The sequence below is a fragment of the Xenopus laevis genome, chromosome 8S (assembly GCF_017654675.1).
Source record: "Xenopus laevis strain J_2021 chromosome 8S, Xenopus_laevis_v10.1, whole genome shotgun sequence".
NCBI lineage: Eukaryota > Metazoa > Chordata > Amphibia > Anura > Pipidae > Xenopus > Xenopus laevis.
The window spans coordinates 72,356,593-72,377,363 of NC_054386.1; the positions used below are offsets into that span (position 1 = coordinate 72,356,593).

The 20,771-nt window shown below is 35.8% G+C and overlaps 1 protein-coding gene across 1 annotated transcript in view; it reads right to left on the minus strand.

The window, feature by feature from the left end:
* The window catches only part of LOC108700149 (connector enhancer of kinase suppressor of ras 2), a 298,982-nt gene that overhangs the window by 121,856 nt on the left and 156,355 nt on the right, over positions 1-20,771 (minus strand). Inside the window, exons 3-4 of the mRNA XM_041574976.1 lie at positions 17,872-18,074; positions 14,989-15,076 (exon numbers count right to left, since the gene is read on the minus strand). Coding sequence (XP_041430910.1) covers positions 14,989-15,076; positions 17,872-18,074 — 291 coding nt within the window. The remainder of the gene's footprint in view (positions 1-14,988; positions 15,077-17,871; positions 18,075-20,771) is intronic.

Consider the following 20,771-nt stretch of genomic DNA (forward strand, 5'->3'; position numbering starts at 1 on the left):
CCTAATGAAAACTATTAGATAACTTACTGTAGGTTCCAGAAATACAGGTATTTTTCAGCGTATCCCCAATAATCGGCATGCAGTAGGCTCACCATCTTAAGGTCACACTGCAAACCATGCAAAACGCAACCATTGGCAACTTAGACGGGTAGTTCTAGAGGTGGTAACAAATGGATCTCAAAATGTAATTCTCTTGCCCCAGTAGGTCTAAATCAGGGATCCCCAACCCTTTGAACTCAATGTTCTTGGGGTGCCAAATAAGTGCTGTGGTTGGCCATTTGGTAGCCCCTATGTGGATTGTCAACCAACATTGAGGCTCTGTTTTAGCAGTGCACATGGTTTTTATACATCCCAAACTGCGTTTCGTGGCTTCCTGTCATACACTATATTTGATGAACTTACTGTAGGTTGATTGGTATAAACCATATGATAAATTGTATTTGAGATGAGCTGTTAAACAGAATGTTATGTATATTTGTTTTTGTAATACAGATGAATGTACTGTATAAACGTGTTTCCCTTAATAACTGTATGATTGTTACAAAAATATTTTTACTATTTGCTCTCCTTATTAAATGTAAATGGAAAAAAAAATACTATTTTCAAAATTTGTCTTCGTTTACTGACAAACACGATACAAGCAGCATTGCATATAAAAATCTACTAGTTTATTTAATATGTCCTATGCAGTATCCTATCCTGCGACCTACATTGGAGTCTGCCCATTAAATATATCATTAGGATTTTATACTGAGACCAAATTGCTTTTGTATTGATCCCATGTGAGTTTAAACTCCTTTACTGAATTTTTTCACACCATTCTACTGGAAAGTTATTTCATGTATCTTACAATCACCACCATTTTCTATTTTATCTGTAATATCACGTATCTATTTTTTGATTGAAACCCTCATTACTTTTTCTACATGTTAAATGTAGCCAGCTAAGGCATGATTAGTCTTCTTGCCGCAAAACATGCCTAAGGGGCCAAACACAACTTGAATTTATTTTCTTCTTAGGGTAATGCCATGTCACATCTGGAGATTCGGGGAGATTTAATTGCTCGGTTTTTTCATTACAGCACGCCGAAGACAGGGGGAAGCTGTTCGGGGAGATTAGTCGCCCCAAAGAAGAGGCAGTTAGTGGTGGGGTGACTAAATCTCCCCGAATCTCCAGGTGTGACCTTACCCTTAAATGAAAACTAAACCCCCCGAACAATGTAGGTCTCTATAAAAAAAAAATTGCATAAAACAGCTCATATGTAAAACCTTGCTTTGTGTAAATAAACCATTTTCATAATAATATGCATTTTTGTAGTATATGCCATTGGGTAATCATAAATAGAAAATTGCCATTTTAAAAAATATGGGCCACCCCCTGGGATCCTAGGATCCACGGTGCACACAAACAAACCAAACAAACCATACATGTTAGGTCACATGAGCCAATCAACATTACTCATCTGATCTAAAGCGTGTTTGCTTGTTCACATTAGTTATTGCAGGATGATTTACTCATGTTATGCTGCACTGCCTATCAGTCATTTTAATCATATTCTTATCAATCACCAGTATGGAAAGTCTGTTAAAAACAGTTCTATTCATATGTGAATCCATCATTACTATTTGGTCACACAGACATATGCTATTTGCTGTATTGAACTACCCCATACACATTTCAACTCTACACCAGTGAATACCAGTGAATACAGACATGGAACAATTTTGTCCTGAGTACTACCTTATATGCCATGAAGAGGGATCTAAATTTTTATTAAATAAATAGATTTTAGCTGTAAGAGTACAACACGCCCTATATGTACATCTGTATACTATACTGCAGAAAAACAGGTCAAGCTCTGTGTGCCCTATCTAAGTTTATCTATCTATGTAGTATGTTTGTAAATGCTGCTCATTAAATGCTGCCTAGCATGGCAAAGTTAGAGCTGTCTAGCGCAGCAAAGAAAAATTCAGATGCTGCCTTAATTTTCGACAACAAGTGCCTGGGGAAGAGAGTGTGAATAGAAAATGCTAAAGAAATTAATTAGCACCACTGAACCATAAACTGAATTAGCATAATATTGTTGCAAGAAAAAAATGTAGTTTGATCTTCAAAGCTAATAAATCTTAAAGTTCCAACATAAATACTGCATATCGGCTTCAAGTGTTTTCAGTTTAATGAAACACAAAGACACAGGGATAATAAATGCATTACTTGCTTGTTGTCATCTCATATGATATTGTTATATTTTTCTGCTGTAGATTACTGACAAATGGCAAATTGATATGCTAGCTTTCAATACATGCAGAATACATAAAAATATATATTTATTCTGGGTTTCTGGGATTTCTTTCAGTTTTTCTTGTAAGAGTAAATACAATTACTGAATTTAAGGTATAGTCCCTATTACTTTTATTGTACTTGGCTCAGTAAAATGTGTTACTGGGTTTACGTGCCTTTATGTAATTAAGTAATAATGCAAAGTTTTACATTATCACATTAAGGGGCAGATTTATCAAGGGTTGAAGTGAAAATTCAAATTAAAAAAAAATCAAATTTCTAGTTATTTTTTGTGTACTTCGACTAGGGAATAGACCAAACTCGATTTTGAAAAAAATTAGTGCAGGTATGCGGTTGAAGACTTTGGTCTTTTTTTTAACCCAACTTAACTATGTTACAATGTTTAGTTTAAAGGGGAGGCCATTTCTGTAACTTAGTGCACAAATGGGGGAATGTAATGTGTGTTGTTAGTGCAAAAACATTTGCAAACGCTTTGTGAACATTAGGGACCATGTTTGCACCATTTTTGACTGATTAAAGACCTCACGACTACCTCAAAAAAGTTTGCTTTTGCAAACATTTGCAGTGTATGTAATAACATTTCGCAAATGGACAGACTTGTATTTAACTGGATTAACACTGTCAATATGTCCTATAGTTTCTCCACCATAAAATGGCATCATAGATATAGGGAAATGAATATAATGATGTACACAAAACTTGACTGCGCCCTCCCTCCCATTTAATACAAATGTAGTAAACATTTTTCCATCGGATAGAACAATCTGCCCTTAATCTATACCTAATTGTTGGACTAATATAATCTATTTAAACCTCACAATATTTGTTTTCAGGTTTAATGTTCTTTCTCTCTTTTTTGTATGCATAAGATCTGAAATCATATATGTACTGTCCTCTCACAACAACTGTCCTCAGATCCCTGCTGTTTTACCATAACACTGTGTTTTGAGGACCTTAACATGGAAGCCTCAACTCAAGTCTTTTTTGAGACTATAGATAAAAATAGATGCTCCATTAATGTAAATGAATTACTTCTTTTGTCCTTACCGGCCATTTAACAAAAGTACCTCTGTATATTAAGAGTTTTGCTTTTTGATTGAGTTTAGAGTAAAGGTGAAACTCTATGTACAGTATATGCCATAAAGGCAATATGATATATTATGATAGATAGGAATGGAAATGTAACCATGCCTGCCCCTTCAGAGTTTGGGTATGAGTTACACCATAAAAAAGATTCTCCTTTTTCTTTTCTGGGCCCAAAATGTTTCAGTTAAGGAAACTAAACTAGATGGAAGATAGACTTTAGTAGGCTGATAAAGAGCATTTGTGGCAGAATATTCACGCCTGCAAATATTGGGTTTCCTTGCACTTGGGCACAGACAAGTTTTTCCTCACTTATAAGTATATTTTTAATCTGTGTAGCTAAAAATGCATCCCCGCAGGCGTTGCAAGAGCTAATTTGGTGACTAACATAAAGCCTTTAAGAAGCTAGCAGTGATCAGAGGTCTGTTTACAGTGTTACATCAGTCGATATATCATAATTGTAATGTGTGTGAGCTGATGTGTTTGAGAAACATATACACAGCTTTGAATTTGTGAAATGCCCATGGTAAATACAGAATGATATGAATAAAATAACATTGCCCAGGGATATCAAAGCTCCTTCAAACACTAGATCACAAATCTTTTATGCCTCATCCTTGCAATCTGCCAAACTGGCTCATTCTCAGATTCTCAAAAGCTATTTAAATTGGAAAATACACTGTTTTTCATGCAATAACACATGCTCAGTCTGCTCGTGCACGACACCTGCTCCATATTTGCATTTTAATAAAGTGCTGATCTTTTGGTAGTATGGAGTCAGATAGCATTTAGATTAGGCTTGTCCAATTGGTGTTGCTCCAAGGGGCACATTTTCTTGAGTGAAGGAATAGAATAAAAAAAACTTCGAATTTCGAAGTGTTTTTTGGCTACTTCGACCTTCGACTACGACTTTGAATCAAACAATTCGAACTAAAAATCGTTTGACAATTCGACCATTCGATAGTCGAAGTACTGTCTCTTTAAAAAAAAACTTCGACCCCCTACTTCGCCAAGTTAAACCTCCTGAACCTCAATGTAAGCCTATGGGGAAGGTCCCCATAGGCTTTCTAACAAATTTCTGGTCGAAGAAAAAATGTTCCATCGATGGATTACAATCGTTCGATTCGAAGGATTTAATCGTTCGATCAAATGATTTTTCATTCGATCTAATGAATTGCGGTAAATCCTTCGACTTCGATATTCGAAGTCGAAGGATTTAACTTCGACAGTCGAATATCGAGGGTTAATTAACCCTCGATATTCGACCCTAAGTAAATGTGCCCCCAAGTGTTGAAAGATACAAATCCCAACACCTCTTAACATATGAAAATAAGGAATTTAAATAAAAAGCTTTTTCCATACTTAGAGCAGCACATCCTGTCTGGGAAATGGTAAGTGGTCACTATAGAACATAGAATAAATGTATATGGAATAAGACCCATTAGCTCACTCTTTATTTACAGTCAGTGTGGCTGCTTACCATGTATTGGTCCTCACAGGCAAAATGCTCAAAGTAGAGTGTCATGTTGTAAAAATATTTTATAAGGATTAGATATAAAATGATAGATGAAAATGTCATAGCACTAGACCTATAAAAATCAACTGCTGCTTTGTTGCTAGAGGTCACCAGACCTAGGAAAAATTTACTGCTGCATATATGTAGCAATGATGGGCAAATAAATTTGCCAGACACAAATTCGCTGCGAATTTCCACATTTCGCCACAAGCAAATGAATTTGCGAAACTGCATGTCAAAATCGCATAAAAATTGGTGCGTGTCAAAATTATTCAGACGCCCATTGACTTTAATGCATTTGGACCAAATAGTCGCGCATATAAAAATAGTCACTCGCGTAAAGATTATTTTGAAGCCCATTGACTTCAATGCATTTCGTAAATCTTTTGCACAAATCTGCCCATCACTAGTAGCAATAAATCACGTATAACATTAAAACTGTATCATCAGACTCTTTCATTTAAGGGAAGGATCGAGTGTAATCCCATAAATGGAGCTTAAAAGGGGGGATGTAGTACCATCAATTGGGTGTTTACTCTAGCATTATACACCTCAATAAATTAAAGGTTACCTTTTGTATTTAATTGCAATTTCTCCAAAAAAGTTACTTTGGTGGTACGGAGAGCTGCTGTATATTGTTCTCTGTATAAGGAGCTATTATATATATATATTGACCACCACACCCTTTTGTTCTTCTAGGGAATGAGTGTCAAAACACTCCCACTACTCATTTACATAGACAGGGATACAAGAGGACCATAAAGGTTGAGTTTTTAAAAGGAACATAATTTTAAAAGATAGTTTTAACTGGTGACTGTATTATTATTACTACTGCTACTACTACTAATAATAATATGTATTGTAAAGCACCATCATATAAAATAAATAGTCAATTTAATACTTTTATTTATATTAATAAGCATTATTTAATCTCAAGTAATGTATGAAATATATTTGGACGCTAAGGAAACAGGCACTAATATTACACCATGAAAAAGGTAGCATGATTTATTTAAGCCTGTATTTGCCTAACTTTCCTTTTACTTTAAACATGACCATAATATTGCCAGTGCACATACATTAACAAACTCACACTGACCCCTCTATACACATATATATACATACAATCTACTAGAGATGCACCGAATCTCTTATTTTGGAGTCACACAATTTCCCTCTCCGCGGCTAATTTGCATATGCAAATTAGGATTCGGTTCGGCCGGACAGAAGGATTCGGCCGAATCCGGATCCTGCTGAAAAACGACAAATCCTGGCCGAATCCCGAACCGAATCCTGGATTCGGTGCATCCCTACAATTGACATTTATTGTAGATATAAGTATCCCTGTAGCCTTGGATATTTTGCTTGTCCAAGAAATCATCCAAGCCCTTTTTAAAGGCATCAGAATCAGCCATCACAACACCATCCGACAAGGAATTCCACAACCATACTATTACTGTGAAGAACCACCTACGCTGCTTTAAATGAAAGTCTAAAGGGATGTCCTTTGGTGAGGTGATCCTTTTTATGGAAAAAAGATCTCCTGTTATCTGTCTAAAATGCTTCACCTTAATTTAAATCTTCTATCCCCTTAACCAGTTTAATTGCATGCCTCTGCACTCTCTCAAGCTCATTTGTATTCCTCTTAAGTACTGGAGGCCAAAATTAAACTGCATACTCAAGGTGAGGCCCTACAAGTTTCAGCCCTTTTTATGCAAGACAATACTTTATTTGCTTTAGTAGCCACATAATGACACTGTCTGAAATTAGACAATCTGTTATTCACAAACATCCCTAGATCCTTCTCAGTTAAGGAAACCCCAACACACTGCCATGTATAACTCAAATTTATATTACTTCTTCCAAAGCGCAAACTCCAAGTATATTACGTTTACTGCTAGCCCAGAGTCTAAGTTCTGCTCACCTCCTCATCAAAGACAATTAAATTAGTCTGGCAAGATCTATTATGCATAAAACCATGCTGGCACAAACTCACAGTATTATTATTTGCAATGAATTCAAATATCTTATCCCTTAATACCCCATTTGTAAAGCTTTTCTACCTCTGACATCAGACTAATCAGCCTATTGTTTTGAGGCTGAGAACGGGATCCTTTTTTAATAGCAGCACCACATTAGAAATTTCCCAAACTCTCGGTACCTTGCCAGACCTCAATGGATCCTGATAAATTAAATACAAAGGTTTGGCAATCACAGAGCTAAGCTTGTTTAGTACTCTGGGATGAATACCATCTGGTCACTGGACCTTTGTTTATCATTACATGTTCTAGTCTCTTTTAATTTCTACTTGTGTGAACCATGCATCATTAGTTGTATTACCAGAATTGGAACTATTAAGATCGAAACCTTCATTAGTTGGTTGGACAAAGAATAACAGTTCAGAATCGTTGCTTTTTCTGTGTTCTCATAGACCTACTGACCCCTCTGAAATAAAGGGGGGTATTTACTAAAACTCAACTTTTTCTTTCTTAAAAAAAATATTCATCCAAACTCCCAAACCGGAATCCCCTTAATTTACCAACAAAATGTCTTGAAAAAATTGGTGTGTCAATTGTGCAACGTTTTCGCATTGACGCCCAAAAACTTAACTTTATTGAATTGTAGCCAAAACATCTTGAAAACCAGCATAATCAGCCCAAAACTATCGAGAATCCTGAAGGTCAAAAGCATTTTCCAATTGTTAAAGGGACCATCAGCTGTTGACTTCTACATGTCTACATTCTACATCAACAGTATTTTCAGATTCAGATTTTTAGCAGCTTCAGAGCATAACAAATCTCAAAAAATGATAGCTTTTTTCCACTAAAAATTTGAGGTTTTCCCCCTTTAAAAACTCAATCAGAGATATTTGAGGTTTAATAAATAAGCCCCCAAGGGTTCCACCCCATACTGCTTAATTTTTTTTACTATTTACATATTAAAAAAAAAAATTGGGATTCATTATACTCCTTGCTGCTACACCCATTTCCCTCTCAATTTTAGATTGCCTGATTGCTTTTTTAGTGGCCTCCTTATACTTGACAAACATTTCAGCTGTCCCGGTTAACTTGAAGGCCTTAAAACTATGACTATTCTTACCTAACTGAACACCAATATTTCTGTCAAGGTTTTGCTTTGTGATGATGTTCCTTGCTTTCAAACTGAAATATACTGACATGTATTTATTAAGCAACATTTTAAAGACTCCCTATTTTTCTTCTGTGTTTAACCCTGTGAAAAGCCTTTCCCAATTAATATGCTGCAGAGATGCCCTTATACTGCCAAAGTTTACTAAAATGTTGTGTTTTAGTTACTCCAGTATAGAGTTGTTTCTGCAACATAATCTCAAAGGAGACCATGTTATGTGACTATTCCCTAAATGCTCACCCACACAAATGCTAGAGATGAGTTTGGTATTATTAGTCATTACGAGGTCTAAAAGATTAATTGTTCATTCATTGTCATGTAATATAACCGATTAACTTTTTCTGACTTGGCAACCCCATTACCCAAGTCAATGTCTGGAGAATTGAAGTCATCCATAATAACTTGACCTAGTTGTGAAGCCCCTTTTATTTGTAATAACAGCTGGGCCTAATTCTCGTCACTTACATAAGGTGGCTTTGAGACAGTACTGGATGCAAGGATGACTAAATATGGGCACAGTATTCTTTAAGTTTATTGAGAGGTTAACATTTTCAAGCATTTTCAAGTTGTTATTATACCTTAGATTTCTGTCCTTGGGCCTCTTTCCTTCAATTTTAACTGTGTTTAAAAATAAAACAATTCGGGAATGAGTTTGCCTGTTCTCCTGTCTTGTGCATAATTACTATCAAACTCTAAAGATATAAAAGCAGGTTAATTGGCTCAACCATAATATATGCATTATGAATGTGATAGGACCTTAGATTGTAATCTCCACTGGGGCAGGGTCTGATGGGTATGGTATATCTCTGTAAAACACTACAGAATATGTTGATGCTATAAAGAAATAAATATTATAATTATAAAAATAAGAATTTGCATACCTGGATGGTCAATTTGCAATAATTCAATCTGATAATATAAAGGCTGAATGATCATGATGCACAAGATCATTTAAAGGCAACCAATTATCTACATTATGCACTCATAGGGGGTTATTTATTCAGCCCCGAATATTCAAACCTCGAATAATTTGTAGTTTTCGGACCAAAGAAAAACAAACTATGAATTATTCAAGATTTATTAAAGTCCAATGGTCTAAAAACTCTGAACCCCCGGCATCTAAAAGCTCTTGAGGTCCTGTATAAGTCAACGGGGAAGGTCCCAGTGTTTGCGCTGATGTGACGTGTGACGCAATAAACAGACCAGGGGTAGGACCCCAGTTTAATTTGTTTAGTGTGCAAGCCTCTTGTTTCTTCGTATTGTGCTGATGTCCGTACCGATATCCGATGATTTTGGGAATTCGGAGCAAAAATCTCTGTACAATTTGGAGTTTTGGGGAAAGCTCCAAAGTTTTTTCTCCATAAAGAAGGTCCATTCCAGAATTCGGAGTTGCTTGGTGTTGGATATTAGAAATACTGAAATAAATTCGGACCTTGATAATTAACCCCCCTAGAGTCACAAGATATTGGAATATAATTTCATTTCTTGTGTTAGGATTCTGTTCTCACGACTAATAGTTAAGTGAAGGCATGACCATGGAGGTATAGAAGGCAAATTTGAGGATGTGGGCATAGGGAAGGACTCATACACAGATTCCCTTTAGGGGAGGTGGCTCTTTATTGAAGCATGGCAACTTCAATATGATCAATTATTATTTATCAATAATTTACAATACCATTTGGTACAGCAGTTCAGGAGGGGGTATTGGGATACATCTAAGCATCTTTAACATATTTCCCTCCAGATGAGAAAAGTTGGTTCATCATATACTGAAGTCTAGAAAAAACATATTTTATGGCTGATGAGTCTTAATATTTATATGGTAACTGCAAGGTTATGCCTATGGAAAAATCATGCCAGATGTTTGCCTTTCTTTAGATCATTGACAGAAATGATGCTTTCAAGAGTTGACCTTGATGCAAACTTTACAGCTGGATTCACTATATATAACATAATACGCTGTTTTCAGGTCTGGCATTCTTGAATATCCACTTTTAAATGCATAAAATAACACATGTATGACCTGCCTCTAATCTATAACCATATAACACTTTATTAAGAAGAAAGTCAAGTCAAAATACAGTGATCAAGGCAGGTTTGTTATTCTTCATCCTAGCGAGTAAACAACTCATGAAAAAGATAGGGTAGAGAAAAATCACTTGCAGGAAACCCATATATTTTTGTATTACTTGGGATGGGCACCACCACAAACAGATTGACTATGAGGTTTCAGTGTTGTTATTTTATTTTTTATAGTGCGTGTCTTTCTTTCAAGCTGCTATGGCCCTCTACTATTTATTTCCCATATCAAGCCTGCTTCTTGGTTGCTGAAGTAATTAATACCAATCTGTCAATTAACAGTTTACATTTCAATGGGGGGATGTAATAATTTCTTAATGTGAAAATTCTTTTGTGTGAACAATTTTATCCTTGTGCACATGAGATGTAGCTTTGCAAATCTGGAAAGCTGGGTCTGGATTTGTGGGAAGGCCACAAAAGTGTTAAGATTTTATAGTTAGTATGCTGCCTACTTTGCTGTATAAAATTATCATTTTGAATGGCAATTATTAAAATTAAAAATCAGTTGCAATTTTTTTTAGACTTCTGTTGTCTACACCATATAATGGGCTAATTTATCACGATTTGAGAATTCTTTTTCAAAAATTCTTTTTCTAGTCAGCTTTTGTATGTGTAAAAAGGACATGTATTTATTATCTATGGCTTACCTACAGTATTTCTCCCATTGCAAGAATAATAGACTGTATTGGTAAATGAATCTGAGATTCCAGAAAGTGGAGTGCTAGCCACATTTCCATTTAAAACTCTGCATGATGTGGGCAAGAAACCACTCAATCTATGGTTGAAAATCAACTTTCAACTTGCTCTCAAGATTGAAAAACATTTTCAATGTAACCTTCAATAAATCTGACCTCAGAAGTTAATTTTAAGGTGAATGACCACTATAACAAAAGTCTCTGTCCTGTGAAAGTGGAAAGCCCCTGATCTTTCAATTAATCTTGTGTAATTATAATTTTTGCCTTTTCTTACATATACTTAATTATTTAAGTATTTGCCAACCCAGGTCGTTAGCATCATGCTATACCACAATGTTAAACATTTAAAGGGGCAGCACACTCCCTTGATCAACATAAATTCTATGAATAGGGCTTGTGCCTAGATTACCAGCACACTGATAATCCCCTTTATAATGAAAGTATGCTTAAAAACAACTGAGAGTGCGCAATATGTTGGCACTCTTAAAATACATGTTAATAATAATAATAATATTCTTGCTTTGCTGCATTCTTTTGTTGAGTTCAGTTTATTGCAAAGCATGTTACTCATGTTAGTCTTAATCAGGTATTTTCTAAGATGCTTAAAGAAAATGACAATAAAGAGTTAATGTGCTGTTAGCTGCTAGGAAAGGCATTCACTTTTAAAGTGGAATATATTCTAAAACACGCCGCAGGCAAAATCGACCTCTCACTAATTGAATATTGTAGGAAAGAGAAAATGAATGTTGTGGAAACATCTAACAGATTGTTGTCCATGAAGTGCAAATACTAAGCTTTCATGCTCCCCTGATACCTTCATCAGTGAGGATTTTTCCTACTTCATTCCTCTGACTGGTTCTCTACCACTGTGAACATTGTTTTTACAGAATCCCTCCATCTGAGAAATTAATCCATAAGCACTAAGGTTTAGAACAGATGTGGATGTCTCAGTACATGTAGTTTAACTCTTTAAGAGCCATCTTGTATAGCAACTAAGCCATCTGTATCAAGGTAAAAAATGTAGAAAGTCTGATTCATTTTTCCAATGATCTTACTTTATTTTGTGAGGCTTAATAAAAACTATTTTCACTCAAGCTGCATTATGAATTTTGGAAATCTAAAAAATCTAAAATGTAGAGCGCCAGCCTGGTGCTCATCTATTTTGTGGCAGTTGCAATTAATTTCTTCATTGACACAAAATAGCCTTGTGGAAATGTTTGTGCCAGTTTCCAGCAGGTCCAATTATGCTAGCATCCTTGAAAACCTACTCTCCACCAAATTAGCAAATTAATCCCTTGACATCAAACGTATCTTTTTGTATTCAACATGTATCTTTTTATAGAGTTCAGTCGGTGAAGAGACAAAATGTCATTACCTTGGGGAGAAATGTATGCCATGTTTACTTTATTTTATCCTCCCCTTATTATACTCAGTTGTTGCTCAGCAACATATAAGGCCATATCTACAAAGGAAATGAGTTCCCTGCATATTAGGATATATGCATGGGAGGCAGCTTCCTTCCCCCAGGAATAACAAACACACCACCATTTCCAATCACATGCTGTTGTGGTAGAATGATAATGATCCCATAGAAGGGAAAGAAGGTGTGGTTTGCCTTTAATTTCTCCCCTGTAGGAGATGAAAGCTGCAAGGAAGATGTGTCTAAACAGAGAATGTGTGTGTGGACTGGCCCTGGAAGCTATAGTGTAGGGGGAACAGGCAATACATTCCAGTGGATCATGTTGGAGCTCACTTTCCATAGCAAGGCTGTCCTGTGGAAAAGTATTTAACCATAGTTAAGTGTTAGGAAGGTCTCTCAAAGCACAGAACAGGAAGGTTACCTGTCTGTGTTAGGAGCTCCCAGAGGGGCAGGGGTTGCTACCTGTCACTGCAAGGAGCAGAGGGAGACGTGACCAGATGATTGAGTCTAAAGTTATTGAAGCACTGCCAGAAGGTGAGCCATGCTGGAAGCTGGTGAGCTGATATCCCAGGAGGGGAGAGTAAGGCTGTAACTACACGGTGCATGTCCTTCTGATCCGACGCAATGAGAGGAAGCACATTAGTCACGTCGGATGCACAGAATTTCATGTAAGTAATACATAAGTCGCATCTACAAACTGATTGCATGCGACACGACACGACTGTCGGATGAAGACGCAACGTGCATCATGTCTTGTCGGATGCAATCAGTTTGTAGATGCGATATTTGTATTACTTACATTAGATCCGGCGCATCCGAAGTGACGCCTGCACTTCCTCTCATCGATTCGGATCATAAGGACACACACATTGTAGTTCCAGCCTAAAAGGGGCTCACTGAGAAGCCTTAATATTCCAGAGTGTGGAAGCCAACCTGTATGGTGAGAACCCCAGTGTGGGGAAAAGTCTTGAATGCATGTTAATGAACTGTGATCCTGTATGCCAGTGACATTATGTTGGAAGAGTTTTCCTAAATAAACCTGTCTTTTTTTTGCCTGAAAATGCTGTGCCCCTGTCTCTATGCTCCTGATCCTCTGCTTACCTGCCTTCCATAGCTAATTTCCCCCAAAATTACGTGTACAGGCAGCTTGTCACACTGTTTTTACTGTAGATGTCCAGTACATGTAAATTGTAATATCATACTCATCTAAAACAATACAAAGAGCCAGAGAAGCATATTGATTCAACTACACTTTAATTATTCTACCAGGAATATCAGTAAATGAGATGAATAGAGTACTTATCTATATAAAAACGGTTCTGGGGAATAAGCATTAGAAGCTGGTGATATTATTCAGTCATTATTAATTTATACTAAACTCATGTTTTAACCAATGTGTGTGTGGAATTATATTAAAAAGCGTGTATTATATTAAAAAATGATATGTAGCTGCTGCCTATTAAACAGTTTTATTGTGATTGCCAGTTATGGGTTGTGTATAAAATCAATGGAAATATGTTGTGTGATTCAACAACATGCCATTTTCATTTGTAGCATGAGAATGGAACTGTTCTTTTGCACATTATATACGGTGTCGATTATCATTCAGTTAACTATACCCACAAACAATGTAGGTCTTTATAAAAATATAGTGCATAAAACAGCTCATATGTAATTGGGTAATCCTAAAGAGAAAATTGTCTTGTTAAGAATTATTATGTTAACCATACACGTTAGGTCACATGAGTCAATTAACAGACAGAGTTCTGTCTTTTGCTTTCACACTTCTTCCTGTTACAGTTAGAGCTGCAGTATTTCTGGTCAGGTGATCTCTGAGGCAGCACACAGACCATCACAAAATGGAGGCTCAAAAGAAAATATGTAAAAGGGCAATATTTACTCAAGTGTTTACTCCAGTTAAGTAAGATTCTTTATTATGCCACTTATTATGATATAACCTGTTGTTTAAGTATTCACTTTGGGGGTATAATTTTCCTTTAAAGAAATAATAAACATTAGGAAGCTGCCATATTTATTTTAGCATTACATTTTTAATGAGTAGTTTCTTCTTTAATGCATTTCATCTATCCTCAAGTGAATTAACCCCTACAAGCGTGTGTTTCTCAGTCAAATAAAATGCATACACAGCATTGCACACTTAATAATATCCATGGTGATCCATGTTGCATTCTGGGGTGATTCTAGTGCAGCAGCCCAGATGCTGCCCCTCCCCACCGCCTCTGTGCTTTAAAATCAGTGTTGGAGCGGGTCAAAGGGGGGCAGCATCACTAGTACAATAAGTGCAATAAGTGCAATAGCACTCTTTGCACTAGTGGAGCCAAATTTGGCTCTTAAAGTTACAAGAGGTGGCTTTTTGCCACCCTTTGTAACTGGCAACTCGCTGCCGCCTGAGGCAACGTTCTCACCTTGCCTCATGGCAGGAGGGGTCCTGGTGGCACAAACTTCCTTCTCCTACCATAAAGTAACTCTTGTCCTCAAACCTCCCAAGTTCTTTACTGAATTCTAACATATCTGCTATGCATACATACACTTTTGTATAACCATGGCGCCTAAATAACTCCTGCCCTAACTGCAACTCAAGTCCTACCCTTAACACTAAGCCACAAACCCAACAATTTATACCAACAACTGCCAAGATAACCAAAGGTTCAACTACTGCAAAATACATTCCTAACTGTCACTTCCGTGTCAAAATCTCAAACATGTCTTCATATTAAAATGCTTACCTGCTGCACAATGGTGGTCAATTCCAGGCACAGTTGAACAATGCTGTTTTTTAGCAGTGAATATTCCGTTACACTTACAAACGGAGACCTGTGAATAAACAAGAAAGACTGTAACCTTAAGTTTCATTCATAACTCATTTCTGGTGACAAAATAATACTACTTCCTATATACCATTTTCATAAGGTCAGAAATCAGTGTTCCATCTTCTTAAAGCTCTCTGATACCACTTCTTATATTCTACTATTTACTCTAAGGAAGAAAAAATCTACCCATCTATAAGTTTCAAATCCCATAAAGGTTTAGGATTTAAATATACCACTACTTGGCTGTGTACCATGCAAGGCAGTAAGGATTTACTCATTTTTCCATAACACAAACTCAACAATAACCTTGTCTGTACATACACATGTAGCACATGTTAACATTCTGCCTTATGCAAATGTAAAAAAAAAGAAATCTGAACATTGGCTTTGATCCCCCACTATATGCATCTTTAAAATCTTGGCAATAAAAGACAAGAGGCATTGCGCAACAGAACTAAACATTTCACATTACCTTTAACTGATATCGTAGATACTGCAATAAATGTATGTTCAGAAAGGCAATTGCTTTTAGAGTTGAACCCCACCAATATGAAAAAAACTGATATTTGTCATCATTGTACTATTAGTAGTAATGATATAAGCTAACTCCATGTCAATCCCAATGCTTTTTGTACATCTGTACACTATTTGTCATTTCATAGCTGCATGCGGTTACCAAACAGTACATCAGCCTTTATCTTTGTGGCCAACATATTTTTATAGTTAAGAGACCAAGTAAAATGGAAAACATTAAATTCTTTGTGTTAGCGTTGCATCCCAAACTGTTTTGCAATGGACATAATTAATTTTTTGGTTGTTTTTTCCTTCTTTCATGTTCCCCAGAAAATTAACTGTACATGACAATAATTATCCTGTCTTTTTCTAATCTACAGAGTCCCTGGAAGGGAATTTGTGTGCTTTGAACATGAGTTTAATTAGATTGGATTGAACCAGGTCAGAGTAACCCCCTGCAGCTTAGCCACACTAGCATCTAAACAATTAAATGAATATATACAAATATACTGTGTGTTAATGCTCTAATGCTCAATTATTCTTTTTAATTGTAATGTATCAGTCAATGGAAAGTCAGCAGTTGTAATTCAAATTTCTTTCTGATGAAGCTTGCAACATGTTTGGAATGAATTTAGTTTATATTATCTATCTATCTATCTATCTATCTATCTATCTATCTATCTATCTATCTATCTATCTATCTATCATCTATCTATCTATCATCTATCTATCTATCTATCTATCTATCTATCTATCTATCTATCTATCTATCTATCTATCATCTATCTATATATGTATATATCTGCTAGAATGTTACTGTTGCATATAAGAAGGATATGCGACTTTACAAGAGTGTTCCATGATGTATTATACCTCCCAACATTTTGGAAGTAAAAAGAGGGACAAAAATTTTTTTTCCACACGTAGCACAGCAATTTTTGACCACACCCCTTTCTGTGGCCACACCCCTAATTACCATGTTTGTTTTACAAAATTTGTCAGGTTATGAAAGTATCTTATTTGCAGCTGTTAGCTGTTCTGGGCTCTCTGCTAAAAGCCAATTAAGTGAGAAACTTTGTTTCTTTTTCTGGCTGTTCAGTGCAGAAAAAAGAGGGACTTTCCAGTACAAATGAGGGACTGCGGGTTGAGCTGTCAAAAGAGGGACTGTCCCTCTGAAAAAGGGACAGTTGGGAGGTATGATGTATAATGGTAATACTATTAAATTCTAAATCAAGCATGTGGACCCATAGACATATTAAGGCAATTATTCACAAAATATAGTATAGTAATGCAATGTATTTGCTTTTACAGATCTGATTTGTTATTACTGTGACTTTTTAAAAATGTCATTCTGATGCAAAAATACAGTATATATAGATGCATTACAGCTAAATTTACCAAAAATATCCACATGCAAATATCCAATTCTGAAACCAATGGTATATAAATAAAGTTCTCTATCAGGGGAATGTAATAAAAGTTGCAAAGAGCAAAACAATTCGCACCAATAAGACTAAAAATCCACATCTCGCAATGTAATATTGTTCCTTAAACTGTTATTCCATTGCGAATTTTAATTGCGCATTGCGAATTTTAATTGCGCACTCATAAGGAGTGCTTGAAGGTGTCGTAACCTTTTGGAGCAAACATAACGACTTTTTTAGTAAGAAGTTTTATTACATTGACTGCGCATTGGCGCAAACTATAAAATTCGCAAACGGTCTTTCACTGTCGGAAGTGGTCGCTAAACAGTTTCCGGGCTCGCAAAAGCTATATTAAATTCGCACAAAGCAAAATTTGTTCGCGCAAAGTCATAACGTTTCGCATTGCGAATAGTTTTTCCGTTAGCAATTTTTATTACATTCCCCCGCAAGTTACTTAAACAGGCTTCTAATCATAAGTTTGATTTCTAGCTTAGTTGATGTTAAAAAAGTTTCTAGTTTGAATTAAATTTAGAGTGTCATTTAATGACTGTGTATCCTTCATAGTGTATTTCTACAATATTTCCCAAATATTTAAGGTTGTGCTGAATCAAAGGTTAGGATGAGAGATTTTAAAATACCCTTATTGCATGCATTTGTATAAATGCAGGGATTAAACAACATGTGTGAATTGTAATGTAACTAGATTTGGCCACATAATTGGATTAATGTATTCACAACTTTATTGGAAGTCAGCTACCTTGCTTACCAATGAATTCCTCTGACCTGCCAAGAGATTTCAACAAAGGTGAGACACATAAAGATAACACACAACACATTGGTTAAGGTTAAAAAATCGTATTACCTATCCAACCACGCTAACAAATTCTTGGCAGCACCAATCAGATCAACAACAGAGGTAAGAAAGTCATTTGGCAATCGCCTGGAGGCTCTTCCATCATAATGTCCACTCCTCCTTCTACCTGTTATAAAATTCTGCAGGTTTTTGGCAGAGGCATTAAGCTTATGGGAGAGAGTCCTTAGGTTTTCAGTCTCCAGGCCGTAGTTCTGAAATTGATCAAATAAAAAGCATAAGGTTAGAGGATAAACTACAAACGCTAGACATTACAATATGTGTTTTGCTTACTCAATTAAAGTTATACAAGAAAAACAATATCCATTGTGACAATGAGGTCTAACAATAAAGTAACCAGAATGATTCAAAATATTGGTCTCATATATGTTGGTGTATGTGCAGGTACTACAGTGTAAAATTGTGTGGTCAACTTCCCCCATAACAGTGAATGCTTTACTGGGCCCTTGAAGGCAGCAACACAAAAGGGGTAATTTGAGACAATTTATTGAGTTCTTCCATGATTACATTAACTTGCTGTTGATGCCTAATTTTCCTTAGCAATTGCTTTAAGGCTAGATGAGTATAAACAATAGTTCATGGGTAGTATTAACCTAGTCTAGTCTGATTCTAGTCTAGTCGCTCTAGGACCTTACATTAGTGCACATAAGCTCTTTAAAATTAAATTTTACAATAATGCCAGCAATAAACTGAAAAAAAAGGTCACAAAGATATATATATATATATAGGTAGATCATGACACAGGTCTGGCATGTTTTAAGGTCATATTCCACTTTGCAATGCCTTGTAGAATTGAATTTAGTCAAGCAAGACTAGATCAACACATCCCTGATGACATGGAATTAGCAGTCATCTCTGCAATCATTATCACTTTAGGATTATTGCATATGGGACAATAGTCTCCATTAAAATCCGAGGAACCTGTTAGGTCAAAATTCCCTAGTGAAAGTAGGGGAATGTACCAAATGTCAAATGCAGCAGCACTAAATTTTTAGATATGAAGAATATATCTTTGTTCAAAATCATCCATTGTGTCCACTTTTGGGTGTGAATGTAAATTGTCTGATTTTTTTTCACCTTTAACATATGTAGAGAACTATAAATGACTTTTGATCTCCCCATTCAGAAATAGAAAAATCCACACTGCCTAGACCCAAATGCTGCCTAAACTAATTCAGTAAATTAACTGGTTGGTCAACTCAAAGACCTACATCTAAACATATGTTTGAATAACATATGAATATAAGACAGTATGAATGGAATGATTAGCAATAGGTAGACACTAGAGAAAAGAATTTGAATTAAAACCGATCCTCACAATCGATCTGCCTTCTAGCTGCTAGGGTTCCTGGCCATAGCATGCACAAGGCAATTTATATTTCAGGTTAGAGGCAGGATAGCAAAGAGTTCATTCAATAAACATTATAGAAATGATGCAAGCCAAATTTCAGTACATCGGGTAAGTTGGTAATAAATATATGTCTCATGTGTGCACTTTATATTAAAGGAGGCTGCTTTCTACAAGGTGAAATCGCAGATATTAAAATACTATGTATGAATAACATACTCAACCGATGTCCTGTCACAGGAGATTGGTAACTGAATTACTGAATATTGCAATAGTTTTCACAGATCTGCTCCACTTATCTTCACTCATTATATTCTCCTACCTAAAATATGTGCTTTAGTTCAATAATGAACCATATAAACCTTAATTATCTTCTCATAAATATCAATAAAGTCCAATCATAGCAACACCATAGCATTATTACTGATCTTCAGTAGTATGTAATGTGGAACTATCCAGCTGTTATTCAGCACATTCCTAACCAATCAGTCTGAGATACCAACTGATTGACAGCTGTACTGTATGTTGCTTGCAGCTGATTACCTGTGACTTGAGAGCACATTTAAGAGAGCAAAATTGCAAAATTGTCTCCATCCAAACAGTATTCTAAAGGTACTTATTGCTATATACACTTCTGCTTTACATAAGCTATAAAGGTGCAATTTACATGGTACACAAACACCCTACAATTAACATCTGCCTTGATGAGATATAACTTGTCACACAAAACTGAAACTAAAATACCTTTCAGATACCCAAACAGTCAATTAAAAACAAACACTACTCCATTTCTTCAAACAACTGATATTTCACAAAGTAATACATTAATATATGTACATTTACAGATGAGATTAGTGTGAAATGCCACAGGAATAACCTACCATTCTGTTTTTATCTTAAAGTAACTAAATGTATGTGTCAACCATAATAAAACCATCTTGATCCCTGTGCCTGGAAAATTCATTTGGGCCAAATCAAACTTGTTAATGACTGGTTTACTTTTGGTTATTTAATTTTTGATACTGTTTTTGATTTTTTACTATTTTTATCATTTTGAGATTCTATTACATTTTACATTTAGATATAGATTGATGTGTTTTCTGTCCTGTAGTATATCATCCTTTTTGTGAGGCTTCCTCTGTTACACGTCTCAGCAGAGATTACCGTCTGTACAGATGGGGAATCCACCCCACCTGACAAACTACATAGCACAAAACACACTCTGCATGTGATCTGCTGTATGGTGGTCCCTCCTGCCATAAACAAGCAACAGACTGATGGCCAAGCAGCCACAGGGGTGGTGGCTGACAAGGGACTGCCAGAAGGTGCACATCAGGCCCCAGGCAAAAACAGAGACAGTACTTATAATACCCTTGGGGCAGATTTATCAGGGGTTGAAGTGAAAATTCGAATTTCAAATTCGAATTTTGAATTTAAAAATGTGATTATTAAATATTGAGTTTATTTTAGTGTAATTCGACTAAGGATAGTTAAAATTCGATTCGAGTTTTTTTTAAAAAAATGTTATTTGTATTTCGTAATT